Source organism: Opisthorchis viverrini (genome assembly GCF_000715545.1).
Source record: "Opisthorchis viverrini unplaced genomic scaffold opera_v5_93, whole genome shotgun sequence".
Taxonomy (NCBI): Eukaryota; Metazoa; Platyhelminthes; class Trematoda; order Opisthorchiida; family Opisthorchiidae; genus Opisthorchis; species Opisthorchis viverrini.
In genome coordinates this window covers 250563-268821 of record NW_008751750.1, presented here as the reverse complement: position 1 = coordinate 268821, position 18259 = coordinate 250563, and the positions used below count along the sequence as shown (strand labels likewise).

Sequence of the window (18259 nt, the reverse complement as noted above, 5' to 3'; positions counted from 1 at the left end):
TGGGTTCAGAATAACAATAAATGTATTGCTACTCCCTAACCAACAGCAAGATAATGGATCAAGTGGAATCAAATTAAAATAAGCCGCACATTTAAGTCTGTGTAAAACAAGACCAGAAGAGTGCATCAGCTGAAATGGGACGCGAGAGTATTGAGTAAACTTGACTACTGGAGGATTCGACCCCGTCTGCTGGGCAAAACATTCGGCTGCCACCCGACTATCTCAGATTCAGTGCCCGGTTTGGCCATTTTGTCACACGGCAGATAGACAAAAAATGGACACAATAGGAAGGGAGGCGTAGTCAGAATATCTATGCTAGGTATTAGAGGGAATACCAACTGGAGGCGAGAAATTAGGTTCAGTAGCCAGCCATGCTACTCGTTATTAGCCTAAATAGATAAGAAAAGTAGCTTTGTGAAAAGTTTTCTCCATGAAAAACTAACCACCAGTTTTCACTGCCTGGTACTAAAGGGCTGGCCAACGTATCCTTAAACTCAAGTTTTTTCCGTTGCCTTGTCAGTGCTTATTTCGGCGGACTTGAGCGTAGCTTGTATACGTATTTCCTAATAGAAATGCGAAATAGTGTAAATGTTTGTCTGTACTTCACCTACCCTAATGGGCCAACGAATTCCAAATCGTCCAAATTAAACCTACAGATTTCCGGCCGAAGACGCCATTTGACTTTTCCAAGCCAAAGAATCACATTCAACTGGAGAAACGTGACACCCAAATGGCAGGACAGAAGCTGATGTAAGTTTAAGCTCCATAGGACTCCAGCGAGATCAGTTTATTGAACACAAGGTTTATTAAAATCAACGGTACGAAATAAGTGGCCCAAAGTGGAATTAGCTATTCAGCCTCTGATCGGTCTGTTCGTTTACGCGCGATGATCAAAGCCAGCGAATTTACGACGTCCCGAACTTTTTTGAAGTACATGGATGAAAGGGGTAGTCCGTGAGGAGGTCTTGCTATACCAATCAAGAATCGGTTACATTCTTATTCGCATTTCATGTGGTTTGATCCGCATGCTAGCAAGACTGATAGTCACGATGTGAGAGAGACCGAGAAATTAAAGTGAGGACTAAAATGGAAAATAGATGAAACTTGAAATAAAATTGCTGGAAAAGTTCAAGCAATACAGTTGGCAGTGAGATCGAAATGGCTACCACCAGCACATGGGTTGTAACGGACTAGGACGTTATCGGCGTGTTCGAATAAATTAACAAACTAAGTAACCAATACAAAATCACAAGATCACAATAGGACTCAAATGAGGACTCACGAATTGCGTAGATCCAATAGTCCGCTACACCGATCCAAATGCAGTAACCGGCTGTGAAAGTAAATATTCACACGTCGAAATTTCCCACGGATGGCTCACGTGAGTGATATATTCCACGACAAGAAAATTATTCACGGCTAAAAAATGTCACCAGGATTTATTGTGACGTTCAACAGTTGGCACAAACACAGAGATCTAGTCCCACTGGTTCAACAAACAGTTCAACGGAGCGTAAATACACTTGTTCAGCAAGAAGTCAGCAGGTCGCACCGGAAAATTGTGTATTCGTAACATTAAAACAAACGTCATGATGCAATATGTACGACAGTTACAAAGTGTGGTTTAAGTTCAGGAAGAATGGTGAATGTGACAACGGATTACAGACACTACAGGGTATTGCCGAAACGTGGAACTTCTGTTCAAAAAAATTAACGGTCTGTGCGACACTGTCGGTCCAGATTGCAAGTAGTTGAACCGGCCTTGAGAACCAAAGGATGCTAATAGAACTAAGTAGGAAGCAGTGAAATCAGAAAACATAGCGATCAACGACTAATGTGGACTTATATATAGCACCGTTCTCCGCAACCACTTTAGCTATATATGCTCAAAACTACGGCGAAATAATTGAGCGTCTTGATAAAGAAAGTGCTTTTATTTCAGCAACCGTCAAAAAGGGAGCTTTCCGTCCTCGGTTTCGATGGTGCCCCTGTCCACCATTTCTTGTTATTCTAAATTCATTCTTTTCCGAATGTTTGTACTGTTCACAACTGTTTAGCAGTCCATTCCAGCAATACCACTCAGACAGAAAGTGCAAATCCGGTCCTTGTTGATTGGTGAGAACTAAGGATTGGCCAACAGGAGCTAGTGACTTTTTTTTTAAAAAAAAGTATGACGCTGTTTTTTCTCTTACTAATAGTCACTGACAATAAAAAATACGCATGTTTGCAAACAACTGCCGAAAATGGTGAAAGAATGACTAGTCTGCTAGAGCTTGACAGCATCTCAATCAGGCGGTTATTGGCTTCGAGTGACTTTGATGTCCCCCACATACAGAACCTTTTGTGCCTTTTTAGCCGATCATTGGGTGGCACAGATGAATACTTAGGAAGTGTTCAAAAGCCGCAACCTAACTTTGTGTCTGGAGCCAGCCTACCGTCTTCACTCACCCTTTAACACAAGCATACACACATGGCCCTCTATTGAATCCAATTTTTGAACCAAGAGTTTACAACCTCCATCCTGACCAAAAGGCTATACCATTCCACCGGAATAGCTAATCAGTTCATCCTAAAATATGGTGGTTGGTGAGTTATGCACCTTAAATTTACGAAGCGTAAGTTCACATCAGGGGGGGTTCACGTGTCTTCAAGTTCTTTTTTCGCGCTGTCTAACTAACACTTTTGATTTGCATGCGAGTCCGTGTCACTGGTAACACCATCAGCATCTACACGGCAATGCAGTTGTACAGACACACTGATGCTTTTCTAATGCTCAGCAGATGCTCAGATGACCGTCGCCGTTGTCTAAGTTGGTTGACTACCGATGTACATTCAGACGATGCGGATATATTAAGGACACTAGGCGAAACTGTCTGCTTTGATCGAATTTACAGTCGCTCGAACGGTGTCGTCTCTCCAGACCGAAATCACTTGAAAATTATTGTCTGAGACAGGTCTTTAAATTATGTGGGCTGTACTGTATAAGTTTTCGCCTCATCCGAATTCCAAATGGTGTGGGTAATCTTAAACTGTCGACGTGCTTGGACTGTGGGGTCGTTTTGTAGCTGTAGTTTGCTTTGAAAAATTATTTTCGGATGTTTAAACCAATACGATGAACATTTTTCTAAACTCAGTCTTTGGATATGTTTCCCAGTCCCATGTAGCTCATGTATCCAAAAGAAACAAACAGAAAAAATTGGATGGTGATTTAAAAAAAAATTCTTCTGGAATTTTAAACTTACATTTTGGTTGTAATTGTTAGTGATAGTTCAAGTCACTGACGAAAGTTTCCTATTGCAATATATCCCACTTTATGCCTGTTTCTGAGGTGGGATGGAATAGAGATTTTCAACAACCATGTTATACTCCTTCATAGAGTGCAGAGAAACGCTCAAAAATGTACTAAATAGAGGGCAGATTTACTTAAGCAGAAAGGAGAAACTGAGTTGAGAGCACTATTTTTGTCTCGGGTCAGCTCGTCATGAAACACGATAGATACTGTCAGAGAACCAACTTGAAATAATGCCTAATAGTTGTCTAAATTACTCTTTCAACTGCATCTATGGAGATTTTCAAGCAAACTGGAAAATTTCGTAACACAGTCCCTCCCATATCACTCTACAAAATGGATCAAAATGAGACAACCGCCGATTACATGCTAGTTCCATCAAACTACGTGACATTTTTAGACCAGCATCGAGTGCCACTAGAAACACAGCATCTCTAGTTTTTGTCGAAATGAATGGAGGTTCCAATGCTTCTGGCAGCCTGTCTCGTCTATATTTGATTCTCAGTTTACACTATGACTGCAGGTTGAATCAGTCAAAGCTAAGAAGCCAGAAAGAGAAATTGTCAATGGTTGGGCTCTAATAATCGTCCTAATAATAGCCCTCACATCCCCTAAGAGACAGCGTATGGGCATCATATAGCTCGAAATGGACGAAGTGGAGCGCGAATTTAGTGACCGGAAGGTCCATGGTTCGAACCCGACCTCTGCCTCTCGACTTCCCCTGTCTCTAGGCTTGGGCAATCTGTCAGTATCCTAGTCCTCATTCCTTCTTCGCGTGACATGGAGTCTAGGCACCGATAGGGTGTTACAGCTGAACGATTTTCTTCATATAACTCCCCAATATGTCGCATAGGAAACACCTGATATAAATAACCATGAATGTGTTATGCTACCTGTTTGAGAAAGACAAGGTTCACACTTAGACACCATCATCTACAAATAAAATCTAGAAATTGGAGCAGATGGTTACTAAGATATCCTTAGAATTATTTCGCAAATCTGTGTTAACGACAGCCCTCGGCGTTAATACACAAAAGGTGATGAATTAAAACTGTCCCTCCCTCAAGATATAAGAGGAAAATTCTCGTTAGGCGAAAACTCCTCAAATTAGAGAGGATAGACATTTTGAAAACCCTTTAAAAGAAACATCGTTTGAGCTCACTGGAATACATTTTTCAGACGATGTACGTATGGCTGGCAAATTAACTAAATTTACTTCCGAATTTAACAGCAGTTGTAGCTCCCAAACTTTCAAAAAGGATTCGGTATAATTTCCCGCCTAAGAGGATTCATGCAACTACTGAGTAGAAATTATGACTACTGCCTGAATTCCAGAAGCAAGTTTAGCTTTCTGGCTTACAAACACCAGTATTTCAAGCATCGTAGTCACACTATTTATACTTTACCCCATAGACCGCAGGCTATGACTGGTTGAAAATTCTGTTCTACGTGGATTGACTATTACTCACATTTTCAACTTTCCCACGTTCGTCATCAGATCATGAACATGTGTTTCCCACAAGGGCTTTATGTCCCCGAGACTTCATCACGAAAATTTTGCTCCTATGGAAGTTTACTACATAAGTTATTCTAAATCCTCTTTCAAGTACGCCAGTCACTCAGCAAATAATTGTGAAAAAATTGTTTGTTTCACTGTATCGTTATTCACTATGTTGCTGACGCCAGGGATGTAAGATAGCTTCAACCTCGCAAGTATTTTCCCTCGAATCATGATGCCGATTTGTCCTGTAGTGAAGTGGTATCTTTTCCAGCTAGATTCTGTTGGTATAGATCAACTTTTTTCGCACACCACTGCTTGCAACATTTTAGGGCCTTTAAGTATGTCCTCTCAGAAATTTCTAGCCGTTCCACTCTTGGTCGGTCATATTTCGTGCATGTTGCCTTCACGTCAACCGTCTTGTACTGTCCATTTGCCACCATTCGATTGTGCCTCCCCTTTGCACGTCATTTTGAGAGAACAATAACAATGGGGGCGAAATGCGTGCGACTATTACCTGATTCGGGTTACTCATATCCTATTTGACGTCCACATAGATGCATCAGCTGAACAGTCTGGTGCCAACGTATTTCATGACAGTTAGGAATAAAGATGGTTTAGCCCAAAACGTTTGTCATCCAGATAATGGGACAACCATATTAAAATTACTGTTGACTCGATTATTAAACTAAGCAAGGGTGCTTGTCAAATCCTCACGTTTGTATTTGAATTTGGTTTTGACGGGAGACATGAATGAATCCGGCCACATCTTTAATTTATAATGGAAAGATGGGTTGAAGTCCCTAAGAATTCTTATCATTTGGGGAACACAAAAAGAGGTTGTGTGCCCTTGTGATGATGAAGTGAGAGGACACAATAAGATGGTATGGATGTCTGACAGTGAAAAATACCACTTAAAAATCGGTAATTTTATCCTGGACTGCAAATATTTAAGCAAAATCCATCTTCTTACCTATCATATGCAGATCCAACAAGCCGAGGAAATCAGCGCTTATTGGACACTCGATTACCTCTGAATCAATGCCTCCCCCCCTAAAAAAGCAGTAGGCAAACTTGGGCCAAGCTGGTAAATCCGAGGAGAAAATATTAAGAAGATCAAAAGTGAGAGCCACACTAATCTGCAAACAACTATGGTTTTCTGAGAGACTCACATAGAACCCAGGTGAATCTCTCTTTTGTGATGTCACCAGGCAACTGAATGTTCTGCACAAGGCTGCCTCATGTTTCAATTGCTATGATATTCGAAATACTCGATACATGTGTTTTCGCAACGCACTACTCATCAGAAACGAGACTCAGCTGGATTCCAGTTGAGTCTCTCGCAAAACCAAATTTGTTTTCAAATGAGGGCATTTCGCCAATTTCATGCTTTCATGTTTTCAAGTAGAACATAAGATTGATAGAAACTCGGGGACTGCCCTTACCTGATGAGTCCCAGGAGGGGCGAAACCGGTCTTGGGTTGTCGAAGAATTTTCAGCAACCTTATGAGTAGTGCATTACGAAAGGTAAGAGGGGTTACACAACAAGAAATTCCTCTTACAGGTTGCTGGGAACGACTCTTTATTGTTGATTTACAAAACTAAACAAAGCGGTAGTTTGCTTTTGTAAAACTTTGGTAAATCTAGCATGCGGTGCACTTCAGATAAATCGAAACCAACGAATTCATGGCCAGAAAGCAAGCAGCGCAACCGGGGTGGATATTTCACCTTCCGAGCAGACAGATATACTTAGCACGGCTTTAGGTTTCATGTATTGCTTCAAAGGACTACCAGACCTGTCTTCTATGAGGTTTTGATGTCTACTTGGAGTGCTCTCTCTAGGAAAGAGGTCAACGCTACATTGAATTCCTTCGCAATGCAGAAGAATGTAGAGGGCCCCAAACAGACAATAATTTCATCTGTTTTACCATAAACACGACCGTGAAAATCAACTAACTACAAAATTTCTCTTCAAATCCCACCCTAATCAGCTTTGTTGATTAGGGTCGTTCGTTGTATCGGAGAAACTGACATTGGGGCGAAGGCCGCTAAGCGAGGTAAGGACTGTATTTAGAAAGATTTCAGTTTTCCGATCGCGCAGTGAAAGATGACTACAGAAACTGGCGTTCAGAGCAGTGGGCTTGCACTGGAGACAACGACAGTGGAACCGAACAAACTCCCATGTTTCCTATTCGCTATGCACACACACACACACACACACACACACACACTCGATGTAGCTGAGGTTGATCGATCACCATCTATCAATCCTCTTATTTCTGTCTAGAATTTATTCAACGTCTTCTATCATTACCCAACTTTCTGTCTTCTATTGGGCTTTGTAATGCTTTAGCGCGGTTCATCGAGCACGACACAGCAGGAACTTGCATTTCTGACGAGGGCTGTGATTCGTCTTCATGGTAGTTTGGAACGATCGAATTTGCACATTACACCGAATCCCAGCACTTTATTTGTAAACATTCATTTCTAAATTTTTCGTTTGCCCTAATCGCTTTTTCTCTCTCTGAACAGTTGCACCTTTTATCACGACGCAGAAACAACCGCACGATATGTGCTTGCTTGCATGGAATCATTGTTACCCGATGCAAGGCACCAAAAATTGAGCTGACGGATAAAAGACATGGGTTGCTGTCAGCCTCCTAGTCATCGTTTTACTATCCAGGACGCGTTGATTAACTAGCGCATCCTTCAGCTGGATTTTGCAACAATTATGAATAAACAGAACGAAAGAAACCATGTTTTGATTTGCGACAGAAGCAAACTCATTCTCCGACTGAACACGGTATCTTGGGGTCGCAGGTCTCACTAATTCGACTGCATTGCTCTTGGTGCACCCCTTTAAAAGCGTTTCAACTACTAAGGTGTACTCAGTAGTTTCTGAAAACTTGTTCTTTTGTCATTTCACTCTGTGGAGGCAAGTAATTTGGGTGCTTTGTTCTTTATAAACTGATTGTGTAGAGGATGCCAACGAAAGCATACCTTAGTGTAGAGCACAACCACAAGTCGTGTTCCATTTTCCCCCATAGTAGGGCTTGTTCAGAAAGCTCCATAACTAATAACTGTTGGATTCAAAGTCCTGTGCAAACGACCAGTTCTAATTTCTGTTTACTTATTCTGGACCATATGCGAAGTATCAATAATTTCTTCACGGTCTCCTATGCTGAATAAGAACCGGGCACCTGAGTAGGAGAGATATATAACGTTGTTTTTCCGCCCAAGCAGCTCAAATATACCTCACGATTGCACGAATAACAAATACTAGTTACTGGCCAGTGTACTTAGATTTCCTTGAACAATAGAGGAGGGGAATCACTTTCTCTTTGTCTTGAGTGTCGCAAGGTGAAGAGGCCGAAGACTGTCTGGGAGAACTCCTTCGGGTTTTAGCTGAAAATCCAACTGTCCATGCTTCTATCCTTAAGAGCCAATTTTTGGCTTCCTCCGTTGCTCATTGCTGTCTTCAAAAAAAAAATTAGAGAACCCCCACTACTAAGCGGATAAAAAGTGGACATCTAGTGACAAAGTGTGCCATATAAAACATAACTAATCTCTTGCGATGCTGACATATACGGTGTTAGATTCAGAGGGCTACGGCGACGGCTGGTTTGGCAATGAAAGAGATGTGAACATAGCCAGCTTGTTGATGTGGATGCAGAGAATAAATATGGGGTTCAAGAAGCTTCAAATGATCCACACCTCTTCCAAACCAGACAGTGGTCTTCCCTATCACCCACTGACATCAGTTCAGAAGACTGCTGTAGTCCATACAGCCTTTAGCACCCTTGAATATATTTTTTCAGTTTTCTTACTGTGTACCATAACAAAACATTACGTCCCCTTTATCACAGCACTCATAATCAATCAAGAACTGTGAGACGGTCGACACATCCCCTGTTTCTTGAGACGTGAACCCAGCTTTGCCATTTCCCTGTTGGCATCCTTTTTACTTTGCAAAATCAAGTTTCCGGAACGCCGACATTTGAAAATGAGTTTACAATCTCAATAAATATTCCCCACCGTAAGAATATAATGTCTCCATCGTTGGAAGAAAAGTTTAGCGAAGCGATGCTGAGTGCATCGCTGCTTTCTGGAAACGCATTTATAAAAAGAACATTATGAGACTGCAAAAGGTACTTATATGTTTCACATATCTCGAAACAACAATCTTTCAGACATCTTGCTAAAGCGCTTTTGAACCTCTTCCACTACTGCTAGCATAAATAAGCTGGTAACACCTAACGCAGGGTGAATCCAGATTTTTTAACTAAAGTGCAAATTGGTGCTTAGGAGGAAATTCCCTACGAGGTTTACAATGCCTTTTCATGCAATAAACTCTCTGAAATCAAAATAGGTCCTTTCAAATGCTGCGTTTGTTTCAGTTTTTTACCGAATGATAGACTCTGGATTAAAGGGCACTGAAATATGTTTGAAGGAAAAAAGAACTGGAGGTTGTGCTCACGTGCCCTTTCCTATTATTTTGCAATTTCTAAGTAGATCGATCAGTGAAAAATGTTTCACTTTACTGAATTTAGTTTTCACAGTTTCACTGCATTACGGCTAGAAATAGTATATTTTATGGTTTTTTTATTGTCTACCGGACTTTCAAACGCTAGTTTATTCATTGTGATCAGTTGTCAAGTTAGCAATGTGGTTTTCGGTCAGAATTCTGAAAAGCAGGAGAGTCTGTGAAAAGGGGCCTGATGCACTCTGACCTCAAAATGACAGCTGAGTTGCTTCAATGAGTGATCGAAGAAATGGTTCTTTTCGCATCGTGGACTCCTCTGGTTTCAGCAACCTTCAACTTAGTGTTTGCCCTACTACTGTTGTGGTGGACAAAGCTTGGGCCAACAAGCGAAATCAAATGGCAACAGTAATATCTTTACACATGATAACCCCAGCAACTACTGACAACAAAATAAGTTAATCAGGAGTAAATATGTTTTTACTTCCTTCCGGACCATAATTTGTGACGTAATGCGCGTTACAAAGTGGTTAGAAACATTCAATCAGCCTCATAATGTGCTTTTCACCTAACTACTGTTCTGTACGGAAGATTCGGTTAGTCACTCTTTGTCATTTCAGTGCTGCCCCACAAAGTCCACTGCATCCAAGCGAGGTAAAATGCATCAGGTGCTTAATTATTCGGTGAACTTGTGGTGAGAAAACAGTGTCCTTCGGTGACGAAGTGAAGATGATTCCTGACCTCATGTCTACTGGTCTCGTCAAAGAGATTAACTCATCAGAGATGAAGAACAGCATACTGTATAATCCGTATTGTGTGGAGGATTCCAGACGTAGCTGTGTTTGAATAGTTTCACAATCATCATTGTTTCCACAGCACTACCCACAAGTGAAGCGCGCAGGTGAATATTCTCTTTCGACAGCCACATTTTACGGGAGGTGAGCGCACGCATCCAAATTTGATTGGACAGTGAAGATGACGGCTTTCTATCCTCTTCCTCCAGCTCCTACTTGATTGGTTAGCGTTAGTCCACTGTCTCCCTCTACCCGCAGTGAATGTACAGCTATACTGAATGACAATGAACATTCATGAGGTTTTAAACTCCTCAGCAGGACGGGGAAGATGATGATGACCGGCTACGACGAGAATGGATTCTGTTACTTTCAGGACGTAAGCTGAACATATATACACGTTGCTTTTTAGTCATTTTTTTGTTTATGGCCGATTGCTATGAATGTTCCTACCAGTACACTCACGAACGTAAGCGTAATTCTGACTACATCCTGTCAGGGACCACCATTAAAATAACCATACTGGTTCGGTGAAAGATAGTTTTGCTAAACATGTTTTTAGGTTCACTACATAGCAGTACACACCAAAAGACGCCCTAGTTGCTAACCAGCTTTGTTCAAAACGCTCTTCGTAAGTGGGTTCATCCGTTTCATTCACTTACCCGAAAGCATCTGTGAATAATGTATTTATAATTTCAACAAAATCAGGCTTCAAGAAGCGCTAACTTAAGATAAGATGCGCCTTGTCTTACAGCTAGAATAACAGCCCTTTCACGCGCGGCAACAAAGGCGGAATAATGCTCAACACGAAAATGAAGTGTAGATTGTATAGTGTCCTGGCGCTCAGTATTCGTACAATGGGATTGAATTTTCGAAGGATACGACGTGCCCTGCCGGACTAAAAGAGACAGGCTATTGAGTTCAGAGTACGATACTTTTGGCGTAAAAAGTTTTATCTATTTTTTAACTATTTTTTTCGCAGCTAAGGGCATCGTGCGGTTAACGGGCACCCAGTTTCCTAGCAAATGGCGAATTTTTCAAAGGTAGATTCATTGGTTCTCTAAGAAAAGCAGTCTAATTTCCACTCACCATAGCATCTCAGTGTTAAGGAACATAAAGTTCACAGGACTAATAGTAAATTCGAACTGCTGGAAACTTGACCAAACAGCGGTCAGTAACAATTATGTACATGCTTAGGTAACATCGTCAGCGACTTGATGCGGTAGACTGGGTCATTTTTGAAACTGTTTAAATAACGGACCTAGCAGAGCACTTCAAAACCATGTGAATTAAAGCAGTTCTCCGCAAAATGCACTACTTCTCACAGTAATTAGATTTTAAGGGAAGACACAGCTGAATACAAATGAGTGTGTCATATGTGAGTTGTCGAAGAGCTTTCAGGAACCCTATGAGTAGTTCGTCCCCTATGGATAAAAAACTCTTCAATCAGTATCTCACAGTTATTAATCTCCAGAAATTTCAAGTAGATGCGGTAATCTTGGTTGAGCTGATCCGGCGCCAAAATTCTTTCATATAACTTGGATGTGGATATCTGTATATCCCCAGTGGAAAATCCTGACATTGGCCTTTTTGTTTCAAAGAAGACCAGGAGAAATACTCTGCAAGCGTTTTGCTGAAAGTGTTTCCCCAATTGAAGCATCAGTAGAACATGCTTGCCCATCCAAGCAGTTATGCAAAGTCTGGCTGACAAAAATGCTTGATTTGGAATTCAGAATGGAATGTACTCAGAATCATAATTTCGCGGATGCTTGAAGAAAGCTTGTTTATTGAAGTTTGCCTCGAGTGATATCCCTCAATTTTGTCCTTGACTCGCTGATAACCAAAACACATCTAGTCGATGTAATGCCTAATTTAACATGAGTTAGGTTTAACCAAAGTCAAGTGTATCTAGTACCTGACTCACGGGTCAATTGTTTACTAAGTGTAGTAGCGAATTTAGCGAAAGGGTGGGTAGCTGGTAGCATATGGACCTTGTCACAATTGAGTTTATACTACCGGAAAATGAATGAACCGCCTTTACTTTCAAGGGTATGGTTGGTATGGTTGACTTACGTAGTGTTTATTGATCTGAGCAGTTAGGTTGTAAGTTTTTTGTTACCAGTCGAAATGACATCATCAAATCGTACATTAATGTTTCAATGCGCAGGCCTATTCATATAGGTTTTTTTACACCCGGCAGTTTTAATAACATNAAAGCCTTTCGAAATTTTCAAGAACCGCTCTGACAGTATATTTCCGTATGTCGCAGATTTCCTTATGATTATTCAGTAGACCATACACACACACGATTGGCTGTGAGATGTTAGAATTTCCTCAGCACAGTTTAGCAAACTGATTCTGGAGTGTGGCTAATGACCGACAGAAACGCAAACGTAATTAGGGTCCAGCGAAGTGTTACTGTATTTTACCCCATTCATTGACATAGTACGAAGAAGATATTTAGAGCTTTTAAATCTATGATCAACATCCTCGTGAAAAAACGATGTCATTCTGTGCAGAAAATGACATTTCCAACACACGTGAGGTTCGTTTGCCAATGATCAAGTGGAGTGAAGTCATCAAGTGCTTTTCAAAGTTTTTTATAGGATAGTGGAGCAGAAAATTTTCTCTATTTAAAGCATAACTATTTTGCGGAGTATTTTGGGGTTACAAGTTAACATGCATCAACATTTTCCCCGTTAACCCGCTTTATAGAGAGTAAGTTGGGTACTTTTACAATTCACAGCGTGCGCTCTTCAGTTCTTCATGAATATTCGATTTTCCGTGAAGTATTAAGGAGGTAACTCAGACATCGATTTTAGGAGTCGTGTTCTCAAGAAAAGACTGTCAAGTTTTGTGAACGGTACTCATTTGTTTCTTCTCTTCTGCGAGTCCTGAAAGGTTAGAATTTCAAATCCGTAATCCGATACATGAGTTAGTAGTATGATTAAGTTGCTTCTGCAAGAGCTAATGCCTTGTATCATCCGGGCTGTGGGTTTATATCACATGACTGGCTGCCTGTTGGCTACGGTTTCTTCGGTGGATGCGGAAATGATCTGATTGGGTGAATCCTAGATTATCTGCATTATCCAGGATGAAACGCGGAGAAAGAAAGCAGAACGTTCTTGCGGCTCAGCTATATTCCCTTGATATGATTGGTGTTATTCTTTACTGATATGTCTAGCTTTAGTTTCGCGGTGAAGAGGAATCAGTCAGCTGGAACAGCTTGGCTTGCGTTAGTTCGGTGAAACGCCCGATATAATCACACACTGCACTGTTTGCTTTTCTAGGCACGTGGAATATGGCAAGATTTTAGTGTGTACTCACTATCTTTGTCTGTTTGAATTATCATGAAATCCATTATAGAGGAAGGTTGTTTCCTTTGCTATTAAGTGTTCCATCCAGCCCGATTGTGCATCCGTGCCTCAGCAGTGTGCTAATGAGAAGTAGGTTAGTACTCAAAGTAGGCTGTGATTTTGCCACTTCTCTCGTTTAAGAGGGCTGGTCTACCGATCTACAGTCCAAAAGCTGGACATTCTAGCATTTTTTCAACCCTAGAACCACCTAAGTGTTAATGATGGCTAAATGCTGAGGGTGCAATATGAGTGAACGGTTTGAGGTCTCAGAAGAAGACACTGCGCCGTCTCGATTCAGGACGAGCGCGAGGAAGACTTGATGTTTCATAACATTTGTCAAATAAACGCGGAAATTTCGGATGGTTGTCTGCGTAATTACAACGCAACAGACAGAACGCAACAGAACACTGAAGGCTGGAAGCATACCCATAGTTCCATGGTTGTAACACGAGTGCCGCACCGCTCTGCTATTTCAGACCCTGGTTCATATCGAGCGTGTAGGCAAGCTTTCCGCATTGGTTTTTCATGAGCCTGCCCGAAAAATCAACATTTTTCTGTCAGCACCGTTATTACCATTGTACGACTTCCATACGAAAGACTTATGCAAATGTGAGTATGACAAACAACCTGCACAGGAACCCAAGTAGGTATCATGCGAACGCTTCAGCTATGCCAATCTCTTTGCACGACGTGCGATTCAGCTTCTCTTAAGCTTCTACTTTTGACGTCAGCCCCTTCTACAGAAGTAACCAATATCTTTCTTTCCAAGTTTCACCAACTTTTTCCTAGTTGAGGTTTATTAGCTAGACAGCAGACAGTGCTTCACATGGTACTCTGATAATGACTTCATACTGAGCAACACATTTTGCCTTGAGAAGTCAGTCACTTCTAAATACGGTGCCACGAATGATAGTTAGTGTCCAATTACGTTCTTACCAGCCAGCAAAATGATTGGACGGTTGAACCAATTGGTATAATTTTCCGCAATGCTTATCAATTCACGAGAAGGATGTGATTCGAAAATTGATATGGTGTTTGTTGAAAAATTGCGATAACTAAAAGCAGGAAATTGACTGCGGAATTTGTCACCTGAAAATCAAGTTGTCGATTAGCGAATATACACTCATTTGCAAACTAAGTTGGTTTTTCGAGAGATTCACCTAACACCCAACTGAAACCCTCGTTTTTGATATTTCCAGGCAACTGAATGTGCTGCACCAGGCCGCCTCATGTTTCAGTCGCTACGACATTCGAGATATCGTGATACATGTACATATTTGTAATGCACTACTCATAGGGTTGCTGATTTCAAGGTTTTCATAAAGTTGCTGGTTTCATTAGAACATAAGGTTGACGGAAATCCGGGGACTGCGCCTACCTGATGAACCCGAAAAAGGCGAAACCGGTCGTCGGCTGTCGACGGATTTTCAGCAACCTTATGAGTAGTACATTACAAATGTATACAAGTTGTCGATTGTTATCCGCCTCAATAAACTTGAACTATTTCTTAGTGAAAATTTTTTTGGTGTTTGATCATATTTTCGATGAACCAAAGCTGTAATTTAAAAAAAATATTTGCTGATGCTGCAGGAGAAATTTAAGGGCTTTATCTTCTCACTCTATTGGATTAATGTTCACGGGCTTCAGGTTGGCTTCTCAGGCTTGTTGGATGACCTTGGTAGCCTTGGATAACAGTCCATTATTATTGCCTTGGACCCATTTTGTGTTGTTTTTGCAAGTCGAAGTTCACCCTCGAAGTTTTTTTCGCCTGATAATGAAAATCTCCTTCATGCTGAATTCTGTGGATATTCCCCAGTGTGCAGATGCTCAAAATTAGTTTCTGGTGAGAATATTCGGCTGCGACTTTCGCTAGAAAGCAGTCTAAAGTGAAATGGCTACTCTCGAGACTTTCACATGGTTTTCCGTAGTTTTTCACCAACGAAAGGTAAGAATTGGACGCGACCCTTGCAATGATCATTTTAGTGTAGGCTCAGCGAAACGCCATGATTAGCGTTGTCGAGGCCTTTAAGCCTATCTAAGATTTTCATTGTCCACCTGTGATGTACTCCGATTAGCAGTAAAATCACCAAAGTCGAAAGGTCACCGTTTCAAAAACGGGTTGACATTAGCTTGGCCGTTTCACTAACGATCTAGGTGATCTGAATGATTCCAAACTCACGATTTCGGACAACCTATAAAGACGTTATCTGATTAATAAACTAAGGGTTAGTGCAAGAAGGTACATGCTAGTCAAGCTGATATGGGCTCGATCGATCCCATGAGTTTTCAAACAGGTCAGCACAACATTTGCATAGATCACTCGTCGAAAACAGCTAGGACATTCATCAACCAGTGGGGCGCCACACCTGTACAGGTAGATAGGCCAAACTGTCATGCGGTACGCTAGTTCGAAGTCATTGTTTTGCATCTGGCGACCAAGTGATTTGTAGGAACTTAGATGAGGACGGAAGTTCTTAGGGGACTGACAGAGCTGGAAATTGCTACGTACAAACTCTTGAAACTAGCACAAGATCTATGACAAACCGCTTACCTGTTTGGGTTTTGTATGAAAGGGGTTGGTGATGTATTGTCAACATTGCATACCTGTCAGTAACTGACTGTGTCTGGCAACAAAGTTCAGCAGTCTATTCATAGCAGCTTGGGTCCAATGGAAGATTCATGTAATCGATACATTCAGAAAATTGCTACAACGTAAAAAAAATATAATTTCACGTTCCAAACTTGAGACATGTCCTATTTAATTCAGTCTTAAAGAAATGTTTCTAGTGCGTTGATCTTTCATGTAGCCACTGTCCCTAGAATATGCACCTAAAGAACCGTACATGAAGCACCTTCGCTGACCACTAGGGAAAGTACTGTTCGGGTTTATGTAGGTTCAACAGAACCTCAAGAACACTGAGTGATGTTCTAATATTTTGGTTCATATATTTTCACTGGTTGTTCCAAAGCGAATCAGAACAGCTGAGAGTCTTAAATCATAAATTGACCGAGTATATTATAGTAATGAGTAGAGAAACGTGTCGTCTAGTTAGTGTTACAGCGGCGATAGGGTTCATTTAGTGTGACTGTCGCCAAAAGCTGAATGAGCCTACATAGAAGGGCTTCCAGGTACCGTCTGATTTATTTCGGGAATCATCTGTAGAAGCTCGTATGAGTATCCAGCAGCCATACAAACTTAAAGTAGAGGTTAAAACTTTTTTTAAAATTTCTCAGCTGTAACACCCTTCCGATGCCTAGCCGCCATGCTACCCGAAGGAAGCACGAGGCTGGGATACTGCCAGGTTGCCCAAGCCTAGACAGGGGAAGTCGAGAGGCAGAGGTCGGGTTCGAACCACGAGCCTTCCGGTCAGTAAATTCGCGCTCTAACCACTTGAGTCAACTAAAGAGCCGCCTGCCAGTGTGACCAATAGTACACGAGTAGTTGCGCACCCTTCATAAAACACTACATAAACAGCGGATAAAAATGTCCTCACAAACTATTTCACGCACTGGCGTTGCGCACAAACTGTTGGCGTTTCCCCCAGAATCGGTTAGTGAACAGGTTATTCAAAGAACTCTGAGGATGAGCGCATTTTCTGGGCTGATCATACGTCCATTACTTTGCTCTCAGGGCAGTCAAATATGGTCTGCTCTAATTCTACGGCATACTCGTAGTAAAAATATTTCTACTAGAGAGTGTGGTTCGCACCGCCCTTGGAAGGCGGCCCTCTTGAATGGATCTTACCTATCCTCTCTCATGATTCTCTGATGCTCTTTTCTTGAAAACACTACCTCTTCATAGGCAATTCTTCTCACAGTAGCAGCACAATAAGTGAATTATTGGGATCCAATATGCACGTCATATTCAACGACTTCAGCATTGCGTCCCAATCAGTTGTTTCATGTTTACGCTGCCATTTAAAATTCACGCCGTTCTTATTGCCAGGATGTTTTTTATTAACGAATGATAATGAAAAATTATAATAAGTTGTTTTTTATCGATGAAATATTTGTTTCCTAGTTTTTGACATTCAAGCTATCCAAGAGTAAGTTTGGGAAATGGTTCCTCATCACTTTCGGCCTGTGACCTCTTGAGTCATACCACTGACCAGGTGATAAGAATAAACTTGTGTTTTCTATGGTCACAACACAACATTGCCCGACGTCCCGATGCTGAGTACGCATATTTGGTTTGATGCTACGGGGCTGTATGTTTATCCGGTGTCCTAGATTGATGAGTGTTTGTATGCGTTTATTTGAAAAACGGTTTACCTTTTCGTCAACTGTTCATTGAAATGTGTTGGAATGCATCAAATAGATAAAATGAATGACCTTATTACTGCGATGTGTTAGTTTTTCAAAAGAACGTCCCAGAGCTTCCAAACAATTTACAATTCACTACAGTCGCTGCACCCTATTTCCGTGTCATTCGAGATGAATGGGTCATTTCCCTGTCAAACCTATTCACGGAAAAGTATGATCAAACCAAGATTTATGTCAGATAAGCTCTAGACTACTGTTGTGGCCGATCAAATGAACGTTATATGTAAATCGAACCGAGCAGCGGTCACATTCAAAGTAAGAATGGAGTAGAAAACTGCAAGGAAGAGAAGGGCGTTCATTAATTTCACGCTAGTAGACGGCTTAAGTTTAAGTAAAATTAATGAACAATACAGCTCTTGCAATCGTGCAAGAAAACTGCATGCCTATTACACCTAAGAAGATACTTCAGATGGGGTTACGGTGTCTGTAAATAATTCATTGATCGAATGAATCACAAATCGGTTCTGGATTTTGGTCCAAAAAAGCATTCAAAGGTCCTCATACCAGAACCGCTTTAAAGAT

The 18259-nt window shown here is 41.2% G+C and overlaps 2 protein-coding genes across 2 annotated transcripts; one reads left to right on the top strand and one right to left on the bottom strand.

The window, feature by feature from the left end:
• Positions 1-5761: 5761 nt before the first annotated feature.
• On the bottom strand, positions 5762-14645 carry T265_13699 (hypothetical protein; the record flags this gene model as incomplete). The annotated part of the gene is made up of 3 exons (XM_009170119.1): positions 5762-6040; positions 6233-6290; positions 14575-14645. Coding segments are annotated over 3 exons (408 nt in total), but the record flags the coding sequence as incomplete, so codon positions are not given.
• Positions 5964-14737, top strand: T265_13700 (hypothetical protein; the record flags this gene model as incomplete). Its single annotated transcript, XM_009170120.1, has 2 exons — positions 5964-6067; positions 14614-14737. Coding segments are annotated over 2 exons (228 nt in total), but the record flags the coding sequence as incomplete, so codon positions are not given.
• Positions 14738-18259: the final 3522 nt, after the last annotated feature.